Here is a 23,193-nt window from a genome sequence, read left to right as displayed (position 1 = left end):
GACGCAGAGGCCGCGGCCCCGCCCACCCTCTGATGACGTATTTTCTATGCGTCTCTTGGCGTTGTCTGCCGTCGCGTGGGTGTGACGCCAGAGCGGCGGGAGTCCCTGTTCAAGCGTCCTGGGCTTGCAGGCTAGTCAAGGGGCGTACGCATTCGGTCGGTAAACGTGTCATGGTTCGGGAGACCCGAGGACGAGCGCCGGGTGGCGGCTGAGGGCTGGGAGGACGCGGCGTGTGGCCTGTTGCAGTGCAAAACCTGAAACACGGATGCCCGTGTGAAGCTTCACGGTGTGAAGCCACGAGCGGTCGGCTTTTTGGCTCTGGCTCACCTGTGGTCGCTCTGGCCTTTGAGAGCATGAAGTGACTCCTAGGTGCAAAATTGGGGGTCCAGGACTGAAAAGAGAGTGAATATGGCCAGCATCACCCAGCTGTTCGATGACCTTTGCGAAGCTTTCTTACCTGCTGCCCAGGCTCGCCCCGGCCAGCGCAGCGTGAACAGGAAGAGGGCGAAGCTGAGCCTTAAGAGGGTAGCCTACAATGCTCTTTTCGCAAATCTTTTTCAAGAGGACACCCATCAACGGCAGCCTGACTCGTCGAAGCTCCCTGTAAAAAACAAGGTCCTCATGCTGTCCTTTGATTTGAGGGTGGGGGGCTTGGGGCCAGAGGCTGACCGTTTGGAGGAGCTTGTGGAGAAACTTGAAGCAGAGCCTGACTGCCCTTTTGTGGAGATGGGATCAGTGTTGGACCTCTTAGTTCAGCTGGCAGGAAGTGGCCCCCCTCAAGTGCTGCGCAGAAAACGGGATTACTTCTTTAACAACAAGCACGCAGGCCGAAACGTACCCTACAGCGGCTACGATTGCTATGACTTGAGTGTGTTTGAAATGGACGTTCGGTCACTTATCTTCGGGGAGGAGAATTTGTGTCATAACACGGTCCAGGAAGCGCTTCAGGTGATGGAGGCTGCCCCAGGCACTGGCCTGCCCACCGTTGGGCTCTTCTCAGTTGGTGACTCTTGTGGTGACAGGTTTGAGAGAGACACCAGGGTCTCACTCTTTGGTGCGCTTGTGCATAGCCGCACATACGACATGGATGTGCGACTGGACCTGCCTCCTGTGCCAGACAGTGCTGACTTCTCTGGACTGGCCATCAAGGTAGTATTTCTTGCCCCTTCAGTATCCCTAGAGTTCTGGAAAATTCTTTTACCTGGTAAGGCTGGCAAGCTTCTGTCAAAGCATCAAGTAATCAGACAGTCATGAGGTAGAGGTGCTGGGGAGGACTTGCTAGAATCCTCATGCGCAGCCATGTGCCAGCTGCTCACCTGCAGGCAAAAAAACCAACATGCAACTTTCCTTCTTTTTCCTCAAGAGCTTGTTGTTAAGTCACTTCTCTAGTGCTGTTAGTTAAAAAAAAAAAATCAGATTAATTACAATGAAAGAAGTCTGTTCTTCAGTTGTAGAAGACACATTTCAAATATGCCTGGTACTGGGCAGTGGTGGCACACCTTTAATCCCAGCACTTGGGAGACAGAGGCAGAGAGATTTGAGTTTGAGGCCAGCCTGGTCTACAGAGTGAGTTCTAGGACAGCCAGGGCTACACAGAGAAACCCTGTCTCGAAAAACCAAAAAAAAAAAAAAACCAAAAAAAAAAAAAAAAAACCAAAACAACAACAACAACAACAAAACCCGTCAAATATGCCTGGTATACATGCTTTTTGGTGTACTTGTAACATGGGTTTCCCTATCCCACCCCCAAGTCATTGAGTAAATTATCATTGTTTGTTGTCTTTTATTACTTTGTAAGTTTTGTTAAGAGGACAAACTTACTACTCAGTTTTCTTTTTCTTTTTTCTTTTTTTTTGTCTTCTCGAGACAGGGTTTCTCTGTCTAACAGCCCAGGCTGTCCTGGACTTGCTTTGGAGACCAGGTTGACCTTGAACTCAACAGAAATCTTTCACTCTTTGCTTCCTAAGTGCTGGGATTAAAGTATCATGTCTGGCCCTCAGTTATTATTACTATTTTTTAAAAGGGAATATTTATTTCCGAGTTTAAATGATGGTATAGCAAAATCTTGGTGTACATAACTTACTCTAGGCTTAGTATAATTTTCTTTTTCTCCTGAGTGTTGAGAGGTTGTGCTGGATAGGGACAGGGTTTCAGTGTAGGTCATGTTGGCCTTAGACACATGTAGAGCCTCCTGTCTCAGCTCCAGGATGCTGGGGTTCCCATACAACTCTTTTTTGTTTGTTTGTTTTTTGTTTTCTTTTTTTGGATTTGGTTTTTTTTCCAAGACAGGGTTTCTCTGTATAGCCCTGGCTGTCCTGGAACTCACTCTGTAGACCAGGCTGGCCTTGAACTCAGAAATCCCGCCTGCCTCTGCCTCCCAGAGTGCTGGGATTACAGGCGTGCACCACCACTGCCCGGCCCCATACAACTTTTTATGCTGTTTTCCCTAAACTGAGGCCATGCTGTATGTGAGATAAAAAGTTTATACCCTGTGTTTTTGCAGTAGATCACTCTGTGCAGCCCACTCCGGTTCCAGACTCAATTCCACTTCAACCTCAGTGCTGGAGTGACAGGCATGTACTGCCACACCTGCCTAGAAATTGATAACAGATTATTTTAATTCTTTATGTGCTGTATTGTGGAGGGGAGCATTGTGGAATACATTGAGGAAAAATAGACTACTTTGCTAGGTCAGTCCCCCTAGGGAATAAATGGATATGGATAAAGTTCTAGAGTGTTCTATCACACTTAATAAATGCATATGAAAGAGATGGATAGTGAATCACTTTTCTCTGTGGTCTCCAGGTCCCACAGATTGTGGATCAGTGGGAAGATGAAGGTTTCCAGTCAGCTTCCAATTTAACTCCTGACTCCCAGTCTGAACCAAGTATGACCCCAGATTTGGACCTGTGGGAAGCTGTGCTCACATACGAAGCCAGCAAGCGGAGGTGCTGGGAGCGTATTGGATGGTATGTGACCTTTTCTTTGCCTCTAAGTGCACGGTGTCTTTGCCCCATATCAACAGCTCACTTGGAGCCCCCAGGCAGTTGTTTGTAGAAATATCAGTGTTGAGATTAAGAGGCTGATGCTTCAGGTAAGCTAGTGTACAACCTTGTTTGACTTCTGTGAGGTGAGAGAAGCAGAGGGGAGAGGAACACTTCCACCCTTCACCTCAGTGGAGTTAATTCTGTGAGTTACCTCTGCAGTTCAGTCTTTCTTTCCACCAGGACTATTAGACAGGTGTCCTAGAGCAGCTAGTAGGTCAGTGCCTGGGAAATGCGCCAAGAAACTTCCTCCTGAGTGAAAGCGATGGGTATGTGCCTTCTTCTGGTAGATGTTATCATCCGTAACAGCCTTTCCCTTAGTGGCTGACATTGGCTAAGCCTGGAGCCATACTCTGCAGTATCTGGGTTCAGGGGTGGGTCTCTGCCTCAGTTCCTCTCATGATCTGAGTTGGTACCCTTTGGAGACACCCACAATGAGAACTGAGGATGTGTATCTCACAGATGTTTGTTCACACCCTTTACTACTCAGTCTGGGAAACCGTGAGAAGCACTGAAGTAAAAAGCCAGGCCTAGAGGAGTCATGTGCCATCTGACGTGAGAGGAACACATGGCCGGGGGAGTGATAAAGCCTTTTTGTGTGTAGGGCACTGCCCCTGTGTGAGGAACTTTCCTAGGTGTGGCGGTAGGTGCCATTGTGTTCCCTTGTGGGATGGCCAGCTCTTTTGTAGCTTAAATGGTTGTCTTGCCTTTCAGAGCCCCCTCTGCCCTGTAACTTCACAGTAGGGGTTTGGTTCTGTCTTGTTTGTATAAAGCAAATGTTCCTCCTATCTACCATTCCCTTACAGGTTGAGAAATGGGCCTACAGCCTACTGCTTTAATTTATAAATATTCACCTGTAACTTTTCTGGGTCGTTGTTCTGGAGGCCTGGTCCCTCAGCAGATCATTTGTCTTCCGTGGTGAACACATTTCATCCTTTTGCTGTTCTCCAAAGCACTCTGGCAGTGTTCCTGCTAGGAGGACTGTATTCCAAAAGTGTAGTTTGAAATAGGGTCTTGTTGTGTTGCTCAGGCTAGCCTCAAAATCCTGAGCTCAAGGATACTTCAGCCTCTCAAGTAGCTGGTACTATATATGTATCACTGTCCCAGGCATCTGAGGAGTTCTAATGGAGGGTCTTTTTTTTTGTTGTTTTTATTTTTATTTTTAATGGTTTTTTGAGATAGGGTTTCTCTGTGTAGCTCCAGCTGTCCTGGAACTCACTCTGTAGACCAGGCTGGCCTTGAACTCAGAAATCCACCTGCCTCTGCCTCCCAAGAGCTGGGATTAAAGGCGTGCACCACCCTGACCCGTCTGCTAACGAGGGTCTTAAGATGAAGTGCACTACCAGTAACTAGGAGAAAGAATGGGAATAGGATCTGATCATTCACAGGCTCTGGGGTTATTTGGCAGACCGAGAGATTAGTCATAGAAATCAGGAAATGGGGCTAAGGAGACGTCTCAGTGGCTAAGAGAACTAGGTGCTCTTCCAGAGGACTCGGTTTCCAGCACCCACTTGGTACCTCACTGTCCTCTAACCCCAGGTCTAGAGGGTCAGTTGCCTTAGTCTGCTCCAGAAGATCCTCCATACATGGGCGGCGCGCGCGTGCGCGTGCACACACACACACACACACACACACACACACACACACAGAGGAATAAGTAAATTTAAGAAGGACCGGGCAGTGGTGACACACACCTTTAATTCTAGCAAGCAGGAGGCAGAGGCAGGCGAATCTCTGAGCTTGAAACCAGCTTGGTCTTTATAGAGTGAATTCTAGGACAGCCAGGGCTACACAGAGAAACCCTGTCTTCAAACAAACAATCCTAAGAGCAACAAAACAAAAAAGGAAAAGAAAAAGAAATCAAAACATGGGGCTGGAGAGATGGCTCAGTGGTTAAGAGCACCAGCTGCTCCTCACATCCAGGTTCAGTTCCCAACACCCATATGAGAGCTAACTGTAACAAAGGTCAGAAGGGGATCTGATGCCCTCTTCTGGCCTCTGAGGTATAAGGCATGCATGTGGTACAAAAACATACATTCCTGTCAAGCATCTGTGTATACAAAATAAAAAGAAATTTTAAAAAGAAATCAAAAAAACTCGTGGTGGTAGGGAATAATGGAATAATGTCTTTGCTGGGTCCAAAACATTGTTTAAACAGGTTTTCCACGGGCAGTTAATGTGTAGGACAAAGTCTCACTGTGTAGCCCAGGGTGGCCTTGAACTCACTCTAGCCAAGGCTTCATGATGGCTAATGGTTAGGTTACTCCTAGAGGAAACCGTTCCACCACAGCAAGGGAGCGCAGCATGGGCATCGCATGTGGGGATGCACTGTGGACGGTAGGGAATGAGCTGGAGGTTGTGTGGTGAGGGTGGGAAGGGCAGAATGTGGGCATCAAGAGACGGCTCGGTGCTTCCAAGCACACACTGCTCTTACAGAACTCCCACCTTTAGTCCCGGCACCCACACGGGACATCTCTCTTTTTTTTTTTTTTGGATTTGGTTTTTCCGAGACAGGTTTTCTCTGTGTAGCCCTGGCTGTCCTGGAACTCACTCTGTAGACCAGGCTGGCCTCAAGCTCAGAAATCCGCCTGCCTCTGCCTCCCAGAGTGCTGGGATTACAGGCGTGCGCCACCACCGCCCGGCTTCTTCTTTTTTTTTTTTTAAAGATTTATTTATTTTATGTATGTGAGTGCACTGTAGCTATTGTCAGACACACCAGAAGAGGGCATCAGATCCTATTACAGATGGTTGTGAGCCACCATGTGGTTGCTGGGAATTGAACTCAGGACCTCTGGAAGGACAGTCAGTGCTTTTACTGCTGAGCCATCTCTCCAGCCCCACACGGGACATCGCTAAGTGAAGTGGCTCTGATGCCTCTGGCCAGTTTATGTGATGCACATGCTACAAGAAAATTTTTTAAACAACAGACAACCTCCATGCAGAATGTGTACTGTGGAGGATGTATGGTGTGCTCGAAGAGGATGCATTGTGCACAGTGCTGGAGCCATAGAGTGTTGGTGCAGTATGCTGAGGGGTGTGCAGAGCCCAGCTAGCTTGTGATTGCTTATCTGTGCGCTCTCTCTCTCTCTCTCTCTCTCTCTCTCTCTCTCTCTCTCTCTCTCTCTCTCTCTCTCTCATAGGAACTTTTTATGTAATCTAAATTAGCTGTGAACTCAGATCTTTCTGCCTTAGTCTTTTGAGTAGCACCACCAGGCCTGGGTATGTACTAGTGTCCTTGATTTTTTTAAAAAAATATTTTTAAAATTAACTATGTATTATGCTAGAGAGATGGCTCTGCAGTTAAGAGCACTGGCTGCTCTTCCAGAAGTCCTGAGTTCAATTCTCAGCAGCCACATGGTGGCTCACAACCATCTGTAATGAGATCTGATGCCCTCTTCTGGTGTGTCTGAAGAGAGCGACAGTATACTCACATAAAATAAATAAATAAAAATTAAGTTTTATGTGTGTTGGTGTTTTGCCTTCATGTATGTCTGTGTGAGAGTGTTGGATCCCTGGAATTGGAGTTACAGATGGATGTAAGCTACCATTTGGGTGCTGGGAATTGAACCCAGGTGCTCTGGGAAACCAGCCAGTGTTCTTAACTGCTGAGTCACCTTTCTAGCTCCAATTTTTTTTTTTTTTTTTAATTTTAAGTTAGTATATGCTTTTGTTTGTTTGTTTTGAGACAGGGTTTCTCTGTGTAGCCCAGGCTGGTCTTGCCCAGCTGTCCATAACTTTAATTCCAGGGGATCTGATACCCTCTAGGCACTGCATGAATGTGGTACATAGACATGCATGTAGGCAAAACACGTATACACCTAAAGCAATGGGCTTTAAATAAAGCAATGGGCTGGAGAGTTGGCTCAGCAAGTAAGAGTACTTGTTCTTGTAGAGGACCCGGGTTCAATTCCTAAGCATTCATATGGTGGTTCACAACCATGTATAATTCCAGTTCCAGGGCATCTAACATCCTCCTCTGGCCTCAGCAGGTACCAGGCATGGGTGATACACGGACATATATGCAAAGCAAAAGGTACATATTCCCCTACACACAATAGAATAAAACACACATATAGTACTCATCTACAAGCCACACATAAGAAGAATATGCTCTGTCCTTGTCCATCATGACTGGGTGCTGCTTTGGGACCCTCAGGGCATTCGCCTGAGAAACTCAACTGCAGCCTGGGGAAAGCACTCCTGGTATTAGGTACATGCTGTGTCATCTGTTCACACCTTGCTCTTCTGTCTTCCTCACAGGCCCCCTGGTCACCGAGAGGAGCCCTACCTCACTGAGGCAGGAAGGGATGCCTTTGACAGGTTCTGCAGGCTCCGTCATGGAGAACTACAGGCGCTCAGTGGGGGCCTTCTTCAGGCCCCGAAGCCTGTGCTGGTGGAGGAAAGCGAGCTGGTGAAAGACTCACTGAACGTTCTGCTGGGTGTTGTTTCTGCCACATTTTCCCTTTGTCAGGTGAGAAGGGCTCGGGGCTGTCACGAGATCAACCCAAGTTTTAATCCTCAATGAGAACCCACATAAAAGTGTCTTGATGCTAACCCTCCGGAAGCAGAAGCAGGCACATCTCTGAGAGTTCAAGGTCAGCCTGGTCTATATAGTGAGTTCCAGGCCATACAAGTTACACAGTGAGACTCTCAAACAAAACAAACAAAACTAGTGACAGTGATGTGGAGAGGGGAGGCAAGGTGGCTCCGCAGTTAAAGTCGGCTTACCAGCTTAGCATGGTGGTGCACGCCTGTAATCCCAGCGCTTGGAGCCAGAGGCAGAGGTCTATGAGTTCACAGCCAGCCTGGTCTACATAGAGAGTTCTAGGACAGCCAGAGCTACACGCACATATTCTACATATATACATATAAGAAACAACTAAAGCTAAAAAATAATTTGGGAAGAAAGAAAAGAAAGAAAACCACGAGAGTATGTTCCTGTTCTACTTGATTGGCTGTACCGGAGGTTCTAATGGTCACTACTAGTCTCCTGCCCACACAGGCTATGCAAGCCATTGGGTCCAAGCTCTTTTTTGTTGTTGTTTTTTTGTTTTTTTTGAGACAGGGTAGCTCTGGTATCTGCCTGCCTTTGCTTATTAAGTACTGGGATTAGCCTGGCAGTGGTGGCGCACACCTTTAATCCCAACACTTGGGAGGCAGAGGCAGGCAGATTTCTGAGTTTGAGGCCAGCCTGGTCTACAGAATGAGTTCCAGGACAGCCAGGGCTACACAGGGAAACCCTGTCTCAAAAAAAACCCAAAAAAACAAAAAAACAAAAAAAACAAAAAAAAGAAAGAAAGAAAAGAAAAGAAAATCTGCATTTGATCTGGACTGTCTGATTTGCTGACATACAATTATTTTTGTGTATTATGTGTGTTTCTGGAGATGGAACACAGGGCCTGGCACACACTAGTCAGGTGCTTTGCCACTGAGCTACATCCCAGCCGACAGTTTTTCTTTCTTAATTACATTTACTTGGGGGCAGAGACACGTGTCACAGTGTGTGTGTGCAGAGGCCAGGGGACAGTGATTGGGAGCTGGATTTTCCTTCTCCCACAGGAGTCCTGGGATCAGACTCAAGTAGGTTACCAGGCTTGGCAAAGGCACCTTAGCCTGCTTATCTTAGTTAGGTTTTCTACTGCTGTGATACAACACCAAGACCAAAAAGCATCTTGGTGAGGAAAGGGTTTATTTGGCTTACACTTCCAGGTGACACAATCTATCACTGAGGGAAGTCAGAGCAAGAACTCAAGTAGGGCAGGAATCTGGAGGCAGAAACAGAAGCAGAAGCTACGGAGGCCTGCTGGTTACTAGCTTGCAGGCCTGGCCTGTGCACCTTGCTTTCTCATACCACCTAGGACCGCCTGCCCAGGGTGCTGCCACCACAGTGACCAGGTCCTCCTACATCAGTCAAGAGGATTCACTGCAGGTTTGCCCACAGTCCAGGCTGATGGGAACATTTTCTCAGTTTAGGTAGGCTCCTTCTGAAATTACTTTAGCCTGTGTCAGGTTGACATAAAAACTGGCCAGTACTCCCGGTGATGAGCCTCTCACTGCTCCATATTTTTTCTTACCACAATTTTTTTTTTCATGTTTTGGTTTTTCGAGACTGGGTTTCTCTGTACAGCCTTGGCTGTCCTGGAACTCACTTTGTAGAGCAGGCTGGCCTTGAACTCAGAAATCCGCCTGCCTCTGCCTCCCAGGTGCTGCGATTAAAGACGCCCACCCCCCCCACACACAATTTTTTTTTTGAGATAGGGTTTCAGGGTTTCTCTTTGTAACAGCCCTTGATGTCCTGGAACTCTCTAGACCAGGCTGGCCTTGAATTCACAGATCTATCCACCTCTGCCTCCCAAGTGTTGAGAGTAAAGGAGTGCACCATGCCCGGCAATAATTGTTCTTTTTGAGATAAGTCTCTGTGTAGGACTGGCTGGGCTCTGCTGGGATTGCAGGGATGCGCATAGTACCCAGTTTATAAGTGTTTGCTTATTTTTCTTTTTTCTAGTTTAGGAAGTTTGAGAGCTGTCGTGTGGGTGCTGGGAATGGAACTTGAGTCCTCTGGAAGAGCAGCCAATGCTTTTAACTGCTAGCCATCTCTCCAGCCATCTTTTTGTAATTTCTTTTTTCTTTTTGAGACAGGGTTTCTCTGTATAGCTGTCCTGGAGTTCACTCTGTAGACCAGGCTGGCCTCGAACTCAGAAATCCACCTGCCTCTGCCTCCCAGAGTGCTGGGATTACAAGCGTGCGCCACCACCACCCGGCTTGTAATTTCTTAAGGTAGGCAGTGTGGATGCTGATTTTCTTTTACAGTATAGCCATTTACTGGTTTTTTTTTTTTTGTTTGTTTGTTTGTTTGGTTTTGGTTTTGGAGACAGGGTTTCTCTGTATAGCCCTGGCTGTCCTGGAACTCACTCTGTAGACCAGGCTGGCCTCAAACTAAGAAATCCGCCTGCCTCTGCCTCCGAAGTGCTGGGATTAAAGGCATGCGCCACCATTGCCTGGCTAAAATCCCCCCACCCCCACCCCAGACAGGGTTTCTCTGTATAGCCCTGGCTGTCCTGGAACTCACTCTGTAGACCAGGCTGGCCTTGAACTCAGAAATCTGCCTGCCTCTGCCTCCCAGAGTGCTGGGATTACAGGTGTGCCACCACCGCCTGGCCATCATTTACTGTTAATACTTTTGTTCTGAATGCTGTTTTCCTTGTACTTCATCTGTTCTGTTTGTAACAAGACCTGTGAGGATACTTCCATAGCTTTAACCATACTGTCTGCCATGGCAAGACTTTGAGAGGTTTTTTGGACATGATCTGTAGAGCCAGTAGCTGAGGTTTAGCAGACACCTTCCAAGAAAGCTGTCTATGTGTTAACAATTATGTGTATGTGTCAGTATCTGGGTGTAGGTTTGTGCGCGTGAACAGTGTCTGGAGACCAGAAGAGAGTATAGGGTCCTCTAGAACTAAAGTTGCTGCTAGTTGTTAGCCACAGGATGTTGGTGCTTGGAACTGAACTCAGGTCTTCTGGAACAGTTAGCTCTCTCTCTCTCTCTCTCTCTCTCTCTCTCTCTCTCTCTCTCTCTCTCTCTCTCTCTCTCTCGTTCATGTGTGTGTGTGTGTGTGTTTGAGACAGGGTTTCTCTAGGACAGCAGATGTTAGTACTGGGAACAAGCTCAGGATATAATACATAGAGCTTCTCTTACTGCTGAGCCATCCCTCCAGCCCTTTGCTTGTGTTTTGGTTTTAGAACTTCCTGTTTGTGTGTCTTGAGCTTGGGGGGAATTTGGGAGTTTTGTGTGGCAGGTGGTAACACGGTGGAAAGAAATGTCAGGCACCACAGAAGGGTCTTGGTGCGTGGCCTCTAACCCCTTCCCTCTGCCCTGTAGCCGACTCAAGCCTTTGTAGTGGAGCCGGGCGTGCACGTGTCAGGTGCATCTCCTGAAAGCATCAGCAGCATCCTCTCCGAGGTGGCGGAGTACGGGACCTGTTACACACGCCTGAGCCACTTCTCTCTGCAGCCTGTTGGAGGCTCCTTGTGCAGCAGGGGCCTTGTGTTCCAGGTATGCCTGTGCAGGACCATGGACCTTCACAACAGAATCAGTTACGGGTTCAGAACCCCGAGTCCAAACCTCTGCTGGAGCTGGGTGACTTGAGATTGTCTTACTGACAGATTGTCAGTTGTGTTTGGGCAAAGGCACAGAGGGAGGCAGGTGTGACAGTTGGGGAATTTGAAGGCAAGGACCAAGTGCTATGAAGTGGGTAAGCCAGACACAAGCCACCTGCTCTGTATAAGCCTTGTGTCTCGTATGGTGTGTAACAAGATGGAGCTCCTGTTTTAAAAAGTTGATTCTTGAGGTACCCAGGATTTTCTGTTTATTGAAAGATTGGCAGTTGGCTTGTGTGCTGGTAGACTCTTAGAGGATCTGGGCAGCCTGGTCAGGTGAGGACAGGTATGCAGATTAGCAGAGTGTTGTGCCGAATACATGAGCAGGTATCAGGGAGGGTGGGTGCAGGGTGCGACTTAGGAGAAGCTGGCCCCTTGAAGCTCTACTGTGTGGTAAGTCAGTCAGTAGCCAAAGAATGGAGGGACTACCCCACGTCAGGTTTCAGGAGCTGCATGGGGACGCTCCAGGCAGAACAGGGAGTGGAATCCTAAGAGGTCCGGAGGCTGCAGGTGGTATAGAATGGGGCTGGGGAATCCAAGGGAGGTGAGGCTGTGGTTCCTGTTTTCCTGGCAGGGAGGCCAGAGTGGATGGACAGGATTTGTTACGGGTGACTCTGTCTTGTGTAATGCAAGGAGGCAAAGCTCTATCTGTGGCAGATCCCTAATCTATGTTGCCCAGTAAAGCATCTTCCTCTCAGTAGGGCTTAGGCCATAAATTCCCACTGCTTGGAAAATGGGGCCACCAGGCTACTGTATGGAAGCACAGCTCTGTTTTCCAGCTTGGGTGTGTCCTTCCAAGCCCTGAGTTCAACTGCCTGACTGCCTCCAGTCCCAGCTGTCCTCTCCTCCTTTCCCACAGGCCTTCACCAGCGGCCTTAGGCGGTACTTGCAGTATTACCGCGCCTGTGTTCTCTCCACCCCACCTACCCTGAGTCTCCTCACCATTGGCTTTCTCTTCAAGAAACTGGGCCGGCAACTCAGGTGACTCTTAGCACAGTGGCCTTGCTTGGGCCTCAGGAGCAGATGTGGGGCTTTCAGGGCAGTGAAGAGCCAGCCCTGCTCTGTCAGGGAGGACCCAGAAGAGTCATTCTTGGTTGTGTGAATAGTTCTTGCACAGCTGCTCACTGTGTGCCATGTAATGAGTTTGTCTTCTGCCTGCTTGCCACAGTGGCCTTGCTGGGCCCAGGGCTTTCTGCCTAAATACTGCTTCAGGGGAGGGAAGGCACTGGCCAGCCTCGGACACCCGTGAGCTCTGTAGTAAACAGCTGTGGTGTCTTGGCAGGTGCTGTCCGCTGAAGGGAGCTGGGAGTGGCAGATAATACGGGAGGAGACATACCAGGCAGCAAGGAATGGGGGTCATGTGGGACACAGACCGCAGTGGGGTAGAGAGGGTAAAGATGACTGAGGGGAATTGGTGTTCACTGTAGTCAGACAGGAGGGAAACAAGGCAGAGGTTTCAGATGGTACCATAAATGCAGGGCTAAGGAGTCAAGTCAAGGATGAGGTGGGGAGTGGGAGGTGGGGGTGGGGGGGTGGGGGGTGGGGGATGGGGGGGGTGGGGGGTGGGAGGTGTGGAGGTGGCTCGCCCATTGAGTGTGGGTGCCTTAGTATCATCTGGGAGGGCAGCACAGAAAACAGTGCTGGGTAGGGGTTCATCAGGGTCTAAGATCTGGTGTTTTGCGGTACAAGTAGTTTTCAAAGACTGTAGACCAGTCACTTAGGGGAAAATGAACATTTAGCTTGCTCAGTCTGATCTGGTCCTTGGGACCCTGAGCTCCTGTCACTTGATCTGATCCGGTTTCTGTGTCCAGGTACTTGGCTGAGCTTTGTGGTGTTGGCACTGTATCCCTGGCGACCAGTGGAGAACCCAGGGCTGTGTTCCCCACTGTGAGTCCTTCCTCCTTTCCTCCAGTGTGAGCTTGCAGGCCTCCCTTGGCTTTTGCATTCTTGTCAAGTCTGGCGGTGTGGTCTGCTAGCCATAATGCCTAGACAGGCCTGCGCCAAGTGTTAGAGTGGCTGCGCCCCCATCCTGCTCTCCTCACTGTTTGTAGGGAGTGAAGCTGCTGTCCTACCTCTATCAGGAGGCGCTGGATAACTGCAGTAATGAGCACTACCCCGTGCTGCTGTCCCTGCTGAAGACCAGCTGTGAGCCCTACACACGGTAGGTGGAAGAGGCCTGGACTGGCCACCCCTGCTCTCCCTAGAGGATGGAGGAAGGCTGCACTCACACCAGATGTGTATCTGTTTCCTGTTATCCATGATGCACTGAGTGTGCTGGGGAAGCATGCTGGGTACAGGGACCCAGTAGGTAGGAGACCACACACCCGTAGCTGGGTACAGGGACCCAGTAGGTAGGAGACCACACACACCCATAGCTGGGTACAGGGACCCAGGAGGTAGGAGACCACACACACCCGTAGCTGGGTACAGGGACCCAGTAGGTAGGAGACCACACACACCCATAGCTGGGTACAGGGACCCAGTAGGTAGGAGACCACACACACCCATAGCTGGGTACAGGGACCCAGTAGGTAGGAGACCACACACACCCATAGCTGGGTACAGGGACCCAGTAGGTAGGAGACCACACACACCCATAGCTGGGTACAGGGACCCAGTAGGTAGGAGACCACACACACCCGTAGCTGGGTACAGGGACCCAGGAGGTAGGAGACCACAGCCCCGCCGTAGCTGCAGTGTCTCGGCTGCTCACCTCACAGCACTCCACCCTTGCCCAGCTCTCCTCTTTCCCTTACACCCCAGGTTCATCCACGATTGGGTGTACAGTGGAGTCTTTAGAGATGTTTATGGGGAGTTCATGATCCAAGTTAACCATGAGTACCTCAGCTTCAGAGGTAAGTACCCACTGACCTCTGGGCTGTGCCTGTCAGGTTTTAGACCCCAGGACAAGGGACTGAGGTGTATATTCTACATATCAAAGCAGACCTGGACTCCAGGTTCTCCCAGGATCCCCTAGTCCTGAGCATGCCCTGCCCCCAGCCCTGAACTTTCCAACCCCGGGGCTGGGCTGTCCTTCCCCCAGAGGTTCTTCTACAGTCCAGACATTCTGGTCTCCCCAACCCTTTCTCTCTCACTGCATGGGCTCTTTCTTTCTCTTTATTCCCCCTGTCCCTCATTCCCTCCCCATGGTGACTTCTCTGGCCTTCTTCCTTGGGGCAGTGAACTCGTCCACCCAAGAGCAGCTTTCCAGCAAACTCTAATATACTCTAATCTGGCTTGAATTGGCTCATTTCATTGTCAGAGAAATACCGTATCAGTGCCCTCTGCCTGGGGTCAGGGCCGTTAGAACTGCAGAGCTCATCATTTTCTGTTCATGTTCTGTCCAGACAAGTTTTTCTGGACCCATGGCTATGTGCTCATTTCCAAAGAGGTGGAGGACTGTGTTCCTGTGTTCTTGAAACACATTGCTCATGATGTGTATGTCTGTGGGAAGACCATCAACCTACTGAAGCTCTGCTGTCCCCGGGTGAGAGGGTCCTGCTGGCTGTGGGGGCTAGGGGAGGGGCTTGTGTACGATGGGAGGCTGGGTCTGAATGGTAGGTGCTAGTGTGTCTGCTCCCAGAGTCTTCTGCATGAGAGATGAGATCGATCACATGGTGCTTCTCAGTTTCTGATCTCACCTCTGCTATAAGTGGCTCCATACATGGTATCTCCATTTTTGGGGTTCTTGCTCTGTGGAGTCATTAAGGGTTTCAGCTACCCCCAGATTTAGGAATATAATTTTCAAGGAAAAAAATAGCTGCCTTGCATACATCACTGAAGACCCAGTAGCAAGACAGTGCCTGGTCCTTGTTTCTAGCCTTGGCTCGGTACTCACTGAAGCCCTTCCTTTTCGGCAGCATTACCTTTGTTGGTCTGACGTCCCTGTCCCTCGGATCTCAGTGATTTTCTCTCTTGAGGAACTGAAGGAGATTGAGAAGGACTGTGCTGTCTATGTTGGGCGAATGGAGAGAGTTGCACGTCATAGCTCTATCAGCAAGGAGGAAAAGGTACTTGGATGTAGGGCTTTGGGCTTTCTCTGTACTTTCCTTCGCTTCTGGGGGTTCTGGACTGATGGAGCTCCCTTACCCCAGGGAAGGGCCAGTGCTAGTGTGGACAGCTTTTCCTGGCCTGGTGCCCAGTGGGCAGTCAGGCCAACTGAGGAGCAAGAAGTACTGAAGTGGCCATGTCAGGCAGAGTGGACTGGATGTGGTCATGTCAGGCAGAGTGGACTGGGTGTGGCCATGTCAGGCAGAAAGGTTTTTCTGTCCTGGTAGTATGTCTAGGACACCCAAATTGCTTGGCTGTGTGTTAAGGGAAATCGGAACAAATCTGATGACAGATGTCTTTTTTTGTTTTTTAAAGGTGGGTAGCATTGTTTTAGCCTGGAGTGGGTAGCACTCCAGGTTTTACCAACATGGGTGGCTCCATTTGGAAATTCTAGGTAAGGCTCCACTTGAGTAGCTTTTACAAATACCGGGTGACCGGGCAGTAGTGGTGCACGCCTTTATCCCAGCACTTGGGAGGCAGAGACAGGCGGATTTCTGAGTTTGAGGCCAGCCTGGTCTACAGAGTGAGTTCCAGGACAGCCAGAGCTACACAGGGAAACCCTATCTTGAAAAACAAAATAAAACAAACCAAGAAACCCCAAATACCTTGTAAGTGCCTAGTAGCAGCACCCTAATGCTCCAGTACACTCCAGGAGAGATTAGTGACTGGCCAGGGCCAATCTCAAGAACGTTTTCTTGGCTTGGTGTCTAATGGGCAGTAGGAGAGACCCAGGCAAGGCAGATTCAGGAGTAGGAATGCTCTATGAGCCCTTCATTTATCTGTGGGTACAGAGTAACCTCCAAGCCAGAGGTCCCTGTCCTCCCATCCTGTAGTGAAAGCATCATCACCTGTGACCACTCTGTGGCGGTTGGGAAGTGTTAACAGTGACCAGAAGCATATTGCTTTGGACAGCCAGTTGTTTCCACACTATCCTCGGGGAAGGGACATGTTAAGATGTTTTGCTTATTGTCTTTAGGAATTACGTATGGAAATTGCAAAACAAGAACTAATCGTCCATGCCCGGGAAGCAGCATCCAGGGTCCTGAGTGAGCTGAGTGGTGAGTGCAGGTCCAGGTCTTTCCTCTGTGCTGGGGCCTCTGCTGAGCTCTTCACCACTCACATGCCTCTCACCTTCTCTTGAAGACCGGCAGATGTCGGAGCAGATTGCTCTGGACACCCGGAAGCGAGAACAGTTTCAGCGACTGAAGGAACAGTTTGTGAAGGATCAGGAGGTGGGTGGTCTGGGTTGGGTGGTTCTGGCTCCTGCAGTCCTTGGCTTGGCAAATGAGACTGTGTGTGTTGTATAGCGACGCCTGGCAGCCAGACAAGAAGAGCTAGATGATGATTTCAGCTATGCCCGTGAACTCCGTGACCGGGAGAAGAGGCTAAAGGCCCTGGAGGAAGAGCTGGAGAGGAAGACCAGGTGGGGCTCTATGGCTGCAGGTCCCATGGCGATACTTTAAACCTGTCTTTTTTTCTCTGCTGCTAGGGATCAAGGCCCCAATGCTGCTAGGCAAGTGCTCCAGTGAGCAGCATCTCTAACTTGTTATTTTAGTTTTTAATCTGAAAAATCAGACATAAATCAAGGCAGAAAGACTAGCCTGCTAGGCCAGGGTTAGAGCTCTTCGACTGTGCTCTGGGGTCCAGTCCTAATACACAGTGTGTGCGAGTCCTGTCTATTACTGTGATTTATTATTAGTGCATCATTCTGTTATTATTATAATGGTGCTGTGGTGACAACCTTGCACCTTGTAGATGCAAGTAAGCATCTACCATCGAGCCTCATCCGCAGATCTTGCTGTGTGCTCAGCTGGCTTTAAGTCTGCAGTCCTCCTGTCTCAGCCTTCCTAGTGCTGGGATTCCAGGTGTAAGCCAGCTCACCTGCTCTGCTGATCGTAAACACCTTTGCTTTGCTTTTTATTTCAAACCTGTTTCTGGCGCAGCAGAAAAATGGGTCATTAATCTAGCATGGTTCTGGAATGTGTTTCCTTTTTGCATCATTAGCTTGTCCTACAAACAGGCTCATTGCTTCAGTTGAAGGCTTTTATAGACAACACTGGCTGCATCTTGCATGGTGTCCTTAGAAGGTGAGCTGTTCTAGCCTTAGATACTATTTACAGAGCAAATAGGGAGTTGCCTCTTGCATGTGCTAGAAATGTGCACACACACATGTGAATAGATGCTTTGTTCTCATAAGAGGAAAACCAGGCAGAGAGGGCCATGTTTCTGACTTGTGGCCTGCCAAATTGAAGATGGCTAATTGGGCTTAGATGCCCAGTATTTGGAGGCTCGGAATTCCTGGGTTTGCTTTGGTTTTATTCTTTTTTTTTTTTTTTTTTTTTTTTTTTTTTTGTCAGTCTCCAGTTCTCTTAAATTTGAACTTGCAGAGTGGGGAGATATCTACTTCCAGTCAAGGAAATGGAGCCTGGTTCAAGAGGGCTGGTCCTTAGCCACTGTTTATTCTCTTGTCCCAGGGCATAATGTACCTTTTTCTTCTGGTAGTTTGTCCAACAGACAGTTACCAAGTCCCATGTGGGCATCTGTCCATTAGAGCCTTTCTGCCTGGTGGGTAGCAAGGCCCCCCTGGGAACCCAGTCTGTTGTGGGGAGGGTGGAGGACAGGAGTCTGGGGAGAGAGCCTGCTTGGTCAACCATCTTCACCTGAGTCTCTGCCCACGAGATAATGCAGAGAATGGATGTAGTAACCTTGTCCTCTGCACATGGTTTCAGGCAGGCGCTGGTTGACCATTATAGCAAGTTGTCTGCAGAGGCAGCTCGTCGCGAGCAGAAGGCTTTGTGGAGAATCCAGAGGCATCGGCTGGAAAGTGCACGACTTCGTTTTCTCCTAGAAGACCAGAAGCACATTCAGGTGTGGCTGTAGTGTTAGCTGCCAGCTCTTGCCCCTAGTCATGTGCTCTCGTCATCCTGTTGCATAAGGGGACAGATGGCACTTGCTGCAACTCATGCTTCCTGCCAGACCTGGCTGGATAGTGTGAGTGGGCAGCAGGGCCATGGCATATGTGACGGGTGAGCAGTGTTGTGTGAAGGCCATGTGTGCTGTGGGCCAGCCCTGCTGGTCTCTACAGAGCTTCTCTCTTTTCCTGTTGGCTCGAATTTCAGGAGATGCTGCGAGACATGGAGGCTCATCAGCCCCAGGAGCCCCTGAGTGTGCTCCCAGCCACTTGCTCTCAGGTAATAAGCTCTAGCAGGACCCTGGGCTTCCTGGGGGTCTCTGCATGACATACTTTGGCTTGGTTGTACTTATATCCCTCCGCACTTAGTAGGCGTCGACAGTGTTGCTGAGCTCAACTTGGGGAGTCAGGGTTAGACAACTGCAGGGACTGACTCAGTATGTACTGTGTTTCAGGTCACATCTCCAGGTCCTGAGCGCGCAGGTGAAGACCAGAGCTGTGATGTGGGATCCACAGAGCTACACTGGGATTGTCTAAGCCTGCCATGTGCATCAACACCATCAGTCCCCAAGTCTGCTGCAGAAGGAGCTGATGACTCTGGGGCTGGGCAGACAGAGGGAGCTGGCCCGTTCTCCACTGCTCTCAGCATCACAGACTTTCTGCCAATGCGCTCTGGAGATGAACAGCCTGTGGATAACATTGGAACTCCCTTCTTAGAGGTGGCTCTGCAGACCATCTGCTCAGACATATCCCCTATAACCCCTGGGCCGGCACTCACAGCAGGTGGCTCCCAGCCTACCCAGTCAGAGTATGATTTCAATACCATACTGAGGCCTGCTGTGGTTACCTCCCTTTCACCAGAACCCTTCCAGGATGTGCAGAATAGTGTGGACAGTGAAAAACAGCATCTATTGGAGAATATGCCCACAAAACTAGATTCATGTATCTATGACATGCAAGAGACTTTGCCTTGCCCAAATCCATTCAATCATGCAACTCCTGTGGAGGGGAGCCTCCAGCCTGTGGGCCAGCTCCTTGAACACGAGTCAGAGACTACTGTCCCTACAGAGAGCCATGCTTCCGGAATGGCTCCTCAGCAACCTAGCATTTCCAGACACGTGTCAGATGCCAGCATCAAGGTGGGGGACTATATGTCAGATGTGGCTCTTCCTCAGCCACGGTGCAACATCCACAGACATGTGTCAGAAGCCAGCATTGGCGTTGGGGAGAATATGTCTAAAGTGGCTCCTTCTCGGCCACGGTGGAATGTCCACGGCCACGTGTCAGAGGCCAGCATCAAGGTTGGGGAGAATGTATCGGATGTGGCTCCTTCTCGGCCACGGTGGAATATCCACGGCCATGTGTCAGACGCCAGCATCAAGGTTGGGGAGAATGTATCAGACGTGGCGCCTTCTAGGCCACGGTGGAATGTTCACGGTCACGTGTCAGACGCCAGCATCAAGGTTGGGGAGAATGTATCGGACATGGCGCCTTCTCGGCCACGGTGGAATGTTCACGGCCATGTGTCAGACGCCAGCATCAAGGTTGGGGAGAATGTATCAGACGTGGCGCCTTCACGGCCACGGTGGAATGTTCACGGCCATGTGTCAGAGGCCAGTATTAGGATTGGGGAGAATGTATCGGACGTGGATCTTCAGCCACATGGCTGTACTCAGCCGCCCTTGATTGTGGAGGAGCCCTTGCCAGAAGCTGAGTCTGACCTCAAGCCCCATCAGTGTCCCCCTGCTCCAGTGTCTCAGGCAGTGCTTTGTGTGGAAGCACAGAGCCCTGCTCTAGAATGTGGACCACAACTACCTGAAGAAACGGAGCCTACTGTGAGTTCTAGCTTTGGCAGTACAGCGGAAGGTAGCCTACAGACCAAGACCCTTATGGCCGAGTCTGGCATGCTGGGAAATGACGTCCCTGAAGAGAAAGGTCAGAGTGGGCAGTGCTGGTCAGGGTGGGACCGTGGCATATAGGAAAGGCAGTGTCATGCTGTCCTTTGTAATTCTTGTCTGTCAGCCTGGATCGAGTTGCTGCTGGGGGTTCTCTGGGCCAGTCTCACTTGGTCTTCTCAGCAGACACTGGCTACTAATGACCCTCCTACCCATCCTGTCCTGTTTGTTTAGGCCCAGGGAGGAGTGGGGATGCTGAAGACCTTTCTCCATGTCAGCCTTCAAGCTCACAGGTCAGGGGATATGCATGGACCGTCGACACGTGGGGTTTCCATGCGCCCATTGCCTTTTCAGCACAGGGGACATGTGGGGCAGAGAGCAGTGTCATGTGTAAGGATGCAGGGCTTTGAGATCAGCCTCTTTTTAGGAAGACACTGCTGTTCCCAGCAGCCCAGGCCCTAGTGACGAGGTTCCAAACACAGAAGCTGAGGCCGGACGCCGGGACAAGGAGCAAGCCTATTTGGCAGACCTCACAAAATTGTACCACCTGGAGCAGTACCCGGACAGCTATGAATCCATGTGTGAGTGGGCCAGTCAGTGGGCAGGTGGAGGGCATGGGTGATCCGGGCTGGTCAGTGGGCAGGCGGAGGGCGTGGGTGATCCGGGGCGGGGTCCCTGAGCTTCAGCAAGTCTGTTTTGTTCCCACAGCAGAGCCTCCGGTTGCACACCTGGTGCACCACATGCTCCCCCGGGCCTTTGCTTTCCCCGTTGACCCTCATCAGTCAGCAACTGATGAGACTGACGAGACGGCAGTGCAGCTGAGTGAGCTGCTGACGCTGCCTGTGCTCATGAAGCGCTCCCTCATGGCACCCCTGGCTGCCCAGTGAGTACCTCCGCCTGCCACCTGCAGCAGCCCGCCCTCCTGCTGTCCGCCTCCCTAACCCCAGCACCCCCCATCCCCCGCCAGTGTCCGCCTGGTCAACAAAGCTGCGGTGGACTTCTTCTTCGTGGAGCTGCACCTCGACACGCACTTTGAGGCACTGCGGCATTTCCTGCTGATGGAAGATGGAGAGTTCGCGCAGTCCCTCAGTGACCTGCTCTTTGAGAAGGTAGCTCTAAGATATGCCGCCGGCATCAGGCTGGCCAGGAAAGGTGTTGTGGGAAGGATGTGGGCCTCAGGCCCACCCACACACATGACACAGCGCTGCTTGGGCAGAACTCGGGTTGCTGGGCAAGTAGGGAGGGTCTGGGGGGGGGCAGGGCGCAAACCTGGTACTCCTTGAAACCTTTTCTCTTGACTTCCTAGCTAGGGGCTGGGCAGACCCCTGGAGAGCTGCTCAACCCATTGGTCCTTAACAGCATCCTGAGCAAGGCACTGCAGTATAGCCTCCACGGGGACACCCCACATGCTACCAACCTGTCTTTTGCCCTCAAGTACCTGCCTGAGGTGTTTGCCCCAAATGCCCCAGATGTGCTGAGCTGCCTGGAGCTCAGGTACAAGGTCAGCAGTGTCCTGCCATGGGTGTAGAGGGAGGGGGAGGGGTATTCTAGAGCTGTATGCACTAAGCAGGGAGTCCTGAACAGGTCGACTGGCCCCTCAACATCGTCATCACCGAGAGCTGCCTGAACAAATACAGTGGCATCTTCTCCTTCCTGCTGCAGCTGAAGCTCATGATGTGGACACTCAAGGACATCTGCTTCCACCTCAAGCGCACAGGTGAGGCCTGGCCTGGGTACATCCCACTTACATGTGGCTTCAGGCTGCTGCTAAGCGCTGGTTCTTTCCTAGCCCTAGTGAGCCACACAGCTGGCTCAGTGCAGTTCCGACAGCTGCAGCTGTTTAAGCATGAGATGCAGCATTTCGTGAAGGTCATCCAGGGCTACATCGCTAACCAGATCCTGCACGTCAGCTGGTGTGAGTTCAGAGCCCGTCTGGCTGTGGTGGGTGACCTGGAGGAGATTCAGCGGGCCCATGCCGAGTACCTGCACAGGGCTGTTTTCAGGTGAGGCAGGCAGGCAGGCGGGCACTGGATTTGGGTGTGCCCTGGTCAGGTCGGGCAGACCACCAGCAGCTCTACCATTCACTAGGGGCTTGCTGACAGAGAAGGCCGCGCCAGTCATGAACATCATCCACAGCCTCTTCAGCCTGGTGCTCAAGTTCCGGAGCCAGCTCATCTCTCAGACTTGGGGCCCGGCCACCGGACCCCGCGGGGCTGAGCACCCCAACTTCCCCCTCCTGCAGCAGTCCTACAGCGCCTTCAAGTACTACTCTCACTTCCTCTTCAAAGGTAAGTCCTCTGGGCTGGGCTGGGCTGCTGGGTGGCCAGGCACAGGGTGGGCAGGCGTCTGAGGATTGGCTGCCTCTCCAGTGGTGACTAAGCTGGTGAACCGAGGCTATCAGCCCCACCTGGAGGACTTTCTGCTTCGCATCAATTTCAACAACTACTACCAGGACTCCTGACGACAGACACGGTCATGGCGCTGCATTCCCATCTCACCTGGATGGGGCTAGGGCCAAGGCAGTGACCAGAGAAAGGCCTGAAGAAGCTGCTTTATTTAGAGGCCTGGGAGATTCATCAGGTGTGAAGCCCACCCCGCCCCCACCCTTTGGGGCAAGATGCACAAACGGGTTACAAGGCTTACTTAGGCCTGCTTGTATTATTTACAAACATGAGACTGATATCCTAGCATGAAGCACTGTGTGCTGGGGGCACACTGAATGCTAGGCCAAGGCAGTACTGCTAAGGTCATATCAGACAGAGATGGGTCAGTTTTGACTGGAGACCTCTGCCATCATGGAGAGACTAAGGACAGGCATCCCAGTGGTCTCAGTAACTCAGCAGCACTAGGGAGGCCTCGGGAGACTCCTGACCTGTGGAGGACACCGAGGCCTTTATGAGGATCATGTTACACAGAGTTCTGCTGCCCAGAGTGGTGGCCTGCTACTGTAGGGAGATTGCTCCTCAGTAGCCCCTGCCACTGCTTCAGGGCCTGTGGCCTCCTCTTCACTGTGGTAAGGAGACTCTAGCAGCTTCAGGACACGCCGCACCTAGAGAACAGGTGAAGAACTCGGTGAACAGCATATTTAATGATGTGCCCATGAGAGGAAGGGGTAACAGGTACAGTGTGTGCTTGC

The 23,193-nt window shown here is 50.8% G+C and overlaps 2 protein-coding genes across 3 annotated transcripts in view; one reads left to right on the top strand and one right to left on the bottom strand.

Moving 5' to 3' along the window:
• Positions 1 to 44: 44 nt before the first annotated feature.
• On the top strand, positions 45 to 22,663 carry Tubgcp6 (tubulin gamma complex associated protein 6). Of its 2 annotated transcripts, XM_052160636.1 has the most exons (26): positions 45 to 1,149; positions 2,806 to 2,969; positions 7,305 to 7,515; positions 10,924 to 11,097; positions 12,061 to 12,182; positions 13,013 to 13,088; positions 13,253 to 13,362; positions 13,965 to 14,056; positions 14,549 to 14,688; positions 15,062 to 15,211; positions 16,228 to 16,309; positions 16,395 to 16,483; positions 16,559 to 16,674; positions 17,981 to 18,119; positions 18,371 to 18,442; positions 18,618 to 19,463; positions 19,545 to 20,097; positions 20,292 to 20,350; positions 20,485 to 20,638; positions 20,766 to 20,940; positions 21,025 to 21,166; positions 21,364 to 21,558; positions 21,642 to 21,774; positions 21,847 to 22,060; positions 22,146 to 22,345; positions 22,427 to 22,663. In XM_052160636.1, exons 1-26 carry the CDS (start codon positions 409 to 411, stop codon positions 22,516 to 22,518), a joined length of 5,241 nt encoding a protein of 1,746 aa, XP_052016596.1. In that variant the 5' UTR covers positions 45 to 408; the 3' UTR covers positions 22,519 to 22,663. The 2 variants fall into 2 exon arrangements, with proteins under 2 accessions (XP_052016596.1, XP_052016595.1); XM_052160635.1 differs by having other exon boundaries at positions 46 to 1,149; positions 18,618 to 20,097.
• Positions 22,597 to 23,193, bottom strand: part of Selenoo (selenoprotein O) — a 13,591-nt gene continuing 12,994 nt past the window's right edge. Inside the window, exon 9 of the mRNA XM_052160643.1 lies at positions 22,597 to 23,106. Within this exon, the coding sequence (XP_052016603.1) occupies positions 22,951 to 23,106 (156 nt within the window). The 3' untranslated portion in view covers positions 22,597 to 22,950. The remainder of the gene's footprint in view (positions 23,107 to 23,193) is intronic.

This window comes from Apodemus sylvaticus, chromosome 17 (genome assembly GCF_947179515.1).
Source record: "Apodemus sylvaticus chromosome 17, mApoSyl1.1, whole genome shotgun sequence".
In the NCBI taxonomy this organism is placed as follows: domain Eukaryota; kingdom Metazoa; phylum Chordata; class Mammalia; order Rodentia; family Muridae; genus Apodemus; species Apodemus sylvaticus.
This window is presented reverse-complemented; position numbering and strand designations above follow the sequence as displayed.